This window comes from Habropoda laboriosa, unplaced genomic scaffold (assembly GCF_001263275.1).
Source record: "Habropoda laboriosa isolate 0110345459 unplaced genomic scaffold, ASM126327v1 scaffold120, whole genome shotgun sequence".
Lineage (NCBI taxonomy): Eukaryota > Metazoa > Arthropoda > Insecta > Hymenoptera > Apidae > Habropoda > Habropoda laboriosa.
Genome location: NW_017100227.1, coordinates 724,281 through 730,883, shown reverse-complemented (window position 1 = coordinate 730,883; position 6,603 = coordinate 724,281). Strand labels below are relative to the sequence as shown.

The 6,603-nt window shown below is 40.3% G+C and overlaps 1 protein-coding gene across 1 annotated transcript; it reads left to right on the top strand.

The window, feature by feature from the left end:
- Nucleotides 1–1,526: 1,526 nt before the first annotated feature.
- Nucleotides 1,527–3,893, top strand: LOC108571200 (putative zinc finger protein 840). The gene is made up of 5 exons (XM_017933196.1): nt 1,527–1,802; nt 2,440–2,553; nt 2,624–2,971; nt 3,039–3,155; nt 3,222–3,893. Exons 1-5 carry the CDS (start codon nt 1,527–1,529, stop codon nt 3,891–3,893), a joined length of 1,527 nt encoding a protein of 508 aa, XP_017788685.1.
- Nucleotides 3,894–6,603: the final 2,710 nt, after the last annotated feature.

The window sequence follows — 6,603 nt, the reverse complement described above, 5'->3', positions numbered from 1 at the left end:
TGATTCCTGCCGTGCGATGTTCTAGTGGAGCATAGTTTTTCGTGAGAATAATTCGATTCTCGGTGCTCGGGATTTAGAGTAGGGTATCTACTTGTGAAATTGGAATTCGTATTTTACACTAATGCTCAGAGATTGCGAATTTTGTCATTGCACAGGTAAATTAGAATAGTGTACAGTGAAACTGGAATTACCACTTTCCACTGTAATTTTACACTAATGCTCAGAGATTGCGAATTTTGTCATTGTGTAGATAAATTATAATAGAGCACTTTACGCCAACTTCAGTTTCTCAGTTTTACTGTTTACTATTGGCGATTAACGAGATCAGAAATCTTCTGGAAGGTCTTCTGAGGAAAGGGTTAAAAGTTTAGAAAGGATCTGCGCGTGTCTGAAATCTGTGAATTCATTCACACTTTGGAAAAATGAAAATTCCAGAGAAAATCGTATTATAAAAGATTGCATAAAGTATAGAGAGTGAACTGATAGAAATTACTATGTTGAGTAACTATGTATAAGTGAAGGAGGAATTTTTCAAACTTTGTTTCAATTAACTTTCTCAATAGAAATTATTTACTGTCGAAGGGGATATCATATAATTACAATAATTAGACACTCCTGTTTTTATATTTTTATATAACATAAGAAAGTATCTTTCTTCCCCTACATTTCTATCCCCCTTACATTTTTCTCTCACTTACACAGTCCTAGAATTATTAAAAATTGCCATTTATCGGTCCACCCTATATGATAATAAGGAAAGAAACAACTCTGAAATCACGTTAACTTGGAATTTATCCTTTATTCCTTTCAATCCTACCAACTGTTTCCCTCAAAATCGCGTTAAATTCGAATCGTCATATTTTCCTTATCTCCCGGTATCGAGCACAACACGTAAATGCGACGAGCAAGGATAAATGTGAAACGATTCGAATTACTATACAGTAGAATTAGAAAAAAGTATTAACTCCTATTAGCAGTCTGTACGACGACGGGTCAATAAGCAGATCGGATTCCGTTGAAGGCAACTTCGTGTTTGCAAACTTGGATTTCCGTGCTAGGCGATTCCACTAGACGCCCTTTGTTGTGCCAACCGTCAAAGTCGACCTGCGGTCGGCTAAACACTGTTGCTTCACAGTTACGGTTGACGCGCGGTGAAATGTGTGTCTCGTGCTCAGGCATCTTTGATTCGTGTACATTATTCGATCCACGGTGTGAATGAAAGTATTTCTCCTATTTTGTACTGGAAACAAGAAATTACTCTCGTATTTCACTGGACACGGATGTACCGTGCGATGTGTTGCGTAAGTACAATATTATGTCTATACGTAAGTGAACTTAATTAAACGATATATTCAATTCAAGAGATCATTGGTAGATACATTTCAAGTACAATAGTATTTCTGAATTATTTACGTAGAGAGACGGTAATTACGTTTTCAATGTTTTTTCCTATATTTTGCAGTAGTTTTTATTTTCCTCGAATTGTTCGTGTACGCTTAGCTGGTACGAAATTACGATAAGCAAACATGAGAGTGAAAACGGTACCGAGGCAGCGGATAGTTCCGGTAAATGGAATCTCCGAGACTGTGTCGGAGATTGTTACCGAACCAGGACAATCCTCTGCGAGCAGAAGAAGAAAGGAAGTGTCAGATGACGAGGAGGACGTGTCACACGGATCGAACGAACGTACAATGTGTAATTTAGACGTGAATCAGCTGGGGGATCGATCTGTAAAGGAGGAGAAAAAGGACGGGACGTTAAATTATTGCGAGGAAGCGTTAGACATGTCGATTAAACAGAAGGTAACGACGTATGACAGTTTTAGAGAGTATGTGTGCTTGTGTGTGTGTGTCGTGTAGCGTGTAAGTGTGTTTACGTTGACAAATACTCGACGCTCGCGACGAGATATCGAAAGTATCTCGTTAAGCAGGGATATCGAGATTTTTGAAATTTCAGATATTCGATGTACAGGGTGTCCTTTAATATGAGAACGCTAATTTGTATACGACAATCTGTTAATGTAGAATTTTTTGTCAGTATGTGTAGTAATTTTAATTTTTATAATATTGACGAGGTAGAATTAAAAAATGTCGAGTTTTGAAATTTCAGAATACAGAAATTTTAATTTTTATAATGATAAGGTGAAATTAAAGAAACGAGAGTTTTGAAATTTCAGAATATCAGCTGATTTGCATATGAAAATCTATCAATGTAAAATTTTGTCTCAGCACGCGTAGAAATTTGAATTGTTATAATATTAATAGCATAAAATCAGGTATTCCAAGCATAATAACGCTAATTTCTATATTAAAGTTTATCAACGTAAAATTTGATCTCAGAAGATGGATAAATTTTAATTCTGAATTAATTTTTTTATTTATAATATTAGAAATAGCTTACCAACCACAATTTTTCGAATTGTTCTAACTTCTTCCGCAGACTGAAGCTCCGGAAAAGGATTCGTCGATAGCCGGTCCATCAAGACGTCGATGTTTCGCCTCTCATTCTCAAAAAGGGCCGAAAAGCTCTATTTGCGACAACGATAACAACAATGTAACTTTGTGTCACTATTAACAGCTCTTCTCGCACTCTTCTCTCTCCTAAATTCACCAATTCATTTCAGATACCAAGATTAAACAGCGAGAAGAAAAATTGTTGCTGCGTAACTGCTTCTTCAAGCAGACAAGATTCGCAGTCGTGCGAGAGCGAACCTTCTGTTTCCGCAAATAACGACGACAGACTAACAGTAGCTGTTAATTTATGTATAAAGGATTTCGAGAAGAAAGAGATTCCCCCTAAAAAGCTGAAAGACACTGTCTTATTTAAAATTATGACAGATTCGGCGTTCTTGGAGAATATACAGAACCATAAGCGACCCAGGAGATACGTGTGTCAATTCTGCAAGAAAGAGTTCGTCAACAACGACGATCTGACTGATCACATGGACGTGAAGAAAGAAAAGTCGCATCAGGTATAATATAACAAACTCGAAGAAGCTTAACCCTGTCCTTCATATTTCTGTCGTTTTCCAATCGCAGACCGAGGCTTCAGAGAGGAATTCATCGGTTTGCTGTTCACTAGCTGGCCCGTCAAATTGCTACTTGCACTCGGAAGAGAGGACAAAGGATTGCGTTCCTAACGACGACAACAACAATGTACACGTCACGATTAAAACCATCTTTCACTCTTCCTCGTTTTAACAAACGATCAATTTCTTTCAGGCAGTAGCATCGAACGGAAACACGGAGAGTTGCTCCGTGACTGGATCTTCGGGCGGGCAAGATTGTAAAAGCAACGACGACAGATTAACAGAAGCTGTGAACCTGTGCAAGAAGGATCGTCTCGAGGAGGACGTGTCCAGACGCAGCGAGAGCAGTTGCAACGAAAAGCTGGAGAACACTGTCCTCTTCAAAATCATGACCGATCCGGCGTTCTTGGAGAACATACAGAACCACAAGCGATCGAGGAGGTACATGTGTCAATTTTGCAAGCAGGAGTTCCTCAACAACGACGAGCTGACCGATCACATGGACGTGAAGAAGGACGAGTCGAATCAGGTGGTTTGCTGCGCGTGCAAGAAGACGTTCGCGCAAAAACGGTACCTGAGGTATCATCAGAGGTGCCACTCGGAGAGAACCAAGTTCACCTGCGACATTTGTACCAAGAAGTACACCAGAATGGACAATCTGTCCAGGCACAACACGTTCCACGTGAATCCGGGAAAGTTCTCGTGCACCTACTGCGAGAAAACGTTCGCGAGGAAGGATCTGCTGAACAAGCATTTGAAATGTCACGACAGCAAGTATCGTTTTTTCTGCGAGGCCTGCCAGAAGTACTTCAAGGACCCTCTCATGCTGGACACTCATAGGAAAAGCTTTCACTCGATCGTGTAGATATGTTCCTTTTTTTGTAAATTACATGTAGCTATTGTGTCCAGTTCAATTGGGAATTTTTGATGTTGGAGAGACACGGTAGTGGGATATAATATGAACGGCAAATAAATTGAGAATAAAATCGCTGCAATCTTGTGTATCCTTGATTATTTTACTTGTAATATTTCTTCTCGTCTCATAAGTCGTCTACAGCTTTGGCGAAAATTATTAGGCACCTTTATTATTAGAAAAACTATTTCTTTGAAACCTTTCTATTGTTCGTCGTCCTTTGTCGGCTAGTTCAAAGGAATTTTAAAGCTGTGACAGTGGGCCACAAAACATCTGAGCGATCCATAGTCTACATTTCCTGGTTCTTCGTGAAAGTCACAGTCTGCTGTTAGCAGTCTCCGCTAACACACGTTGGCTAGACTTTAGTATTGCTGTTAACATTTTGAAAGTTAGAAAGTTAAGCGAGTTAGTTCTTTTTCTGAAACTGGGTAAAAGTCGGAAAGAAATTGCTGTGATTGTCAAATGCTGGCACAAGAAAATTAATAAAAAAATCATTGTTTTCACGTTGCAGTAGTTCGATTTTCATATCTTCACATTGATCACAATCTTGAACCTTGATTTATTCAGGAATGAAGCTTGGTATGACAAAATGTTCCTCTACACTTTCGAATGATTTCTTCATCTTTTCTCGTGTGATACTAGAAGTTCGAAAACACGCGGTATTATTTGGTATGTGTGAAAAAAGTGAGACGAAGCGGGAGATTTGACTGATCCATTGTTTAAAACAAGAGAGGAGTTCGAAGGCATTGCGACGAGAAGAAACGCGGGGAAACACTACAAGAAAACTCTCTTACCCCGAATGCCTCGCGTGGTCTCGAGAACTTTCTCTCTCTTTCTCTCCTTTTCCTTTCGTCTCCGGCGTTCGTTCATCCCCTCATTGCTTCTCGGTGTGGTTTTCTCCCCTTCTCCCCCGGTCTCTTCCAGTTGGAATCTAAAACATAATCCGTTTCTTCCGTTCTACCTCTCACCCTGGCCACTTCGCGAAAAAAGCGAGCACTCTGTTTGTTTCGGCTCAAAGGGTACAGCCGCGTCGCAATAAGGAGCACTTTGAAAATCCGACGTATTACCGCCGGCACATCCAATCACGAAATAGAACAACCATGAAGGTTGACCCGCGCCTCCCTTTCCCCCTTCTATTTGCCCTCTTACCTACCCCTGTTTTCTTATTTTTTCTTGACAGCCTTCTTCCAGCCCTCCTCTCTTCCTCCTCCTCCTCCCTCTTTTTTTTTCTCTCCTCTTCACTTTCTCTGTCTTTTCCTGTTACTCGCCTCCTCTCGGTCCCAGTTTAATGCAATTAAGTCGAGCGTTAAAATATCGTTCTTAATTCGCCAGCGGCACCTTTTGTTTCCTCTGTGGTTTAGCGCGAGCAGCTTGCTATGCTTCCTCTCTCTCTCTTTCTTTCTCTCTGTTGCTGCCACTCTTTGCCACTCCTTCCAACGTGCAGTTCGTTTTTCCCCCCTAAGAAGAGAACACACGATAAAACCACCCTTCCCACGTTTCTAATCACCCTTTTTTTCGTTTTTCCATTCTGTTGAGATGTTCTTCTTATTCAAACGCAATTAGGCTGCTAAGCGTGTCACCTTGTTCGTTCCGTTTTGTGTCGGGTGGAGAAGCGTTTTCAATTATGAGGGAATTGTGTTCGTGGAATGTGTCTTTTGGTAAAGCAGAGTTGGCCGAGACGCAGCGTACACTATTTTTGCAGTTTTTGGGACAACAAGATGAAGCAATTCGATGAAAGTGTATCGGTTATCCTGAAGATGTCGAGTTAGGCTGTGCTTTGTGACTATAGTCGCCTTTAGTATGCAGCGTTCGAAGTTTGGTGAAAGGGTTAATTCTCTAAATTTTCATTACACTGCGATCTTTAAATGCAACGCTGAAAATTTGTATTTGACTTTTCTAGGTGTTTAAAGAGTTGTTGCAATGATTTCACAAAATTACTTTAACCCTTTAGTGACCAGTAGAACCCATCTGTCCTATTTTAGTACTCGAACAAAAATTCATCTCAATTTAGTATTCATCACAGACACGCTCGTCGATAAATGATAAATTCGATAACGATCATCGTCGATAAGATAAATAAGAAATTTAAAAAATTTTTCCCCACAAATCTGCTTTGCATCTTTACCAAAAATTTTGATCGATCATTACCGTGATCCGAAGAATTTCCACGAACTTCCCGGAAGACATCAGAGAAGGAATGCAACGCCGCTTTTCTTTCGTTTACACCTCTTTGTCAGCCTCTTGTTACGTTCAAGCTTGTCCCTTTGATCCGGCTTATTCGGCCAGCGTATGTCGTCGAGTCGACCAAAAATGTAACAAAGTTTTCGCGAACGTCCTGGCACGAATGCCAGCAGAGATTTTGTGGTCCCTTTGCCGTGTGTCGAACACCGTTCTTCCTTTGCGCGTTTGACCATCGTCGTCCTTTTCACAATTACATGTCGGACAAGGTTCTTGAATATTCATCAGGAATTCCGTAATTCACGAAACTACGTTTCAAGCATTCTTTGCCGTTCAATGTTCCACGCTAAGGGACATTTTGATAAAAATTGTCGAGATACTCCGCTGTATTTATACCTTAAATTCTTTTACCACTTTATACCGGGTGGTATCGAAAAGCTCGCGTGATTTCTTGCGGAAAATTAAAGCGACAAGTATGGAGTGA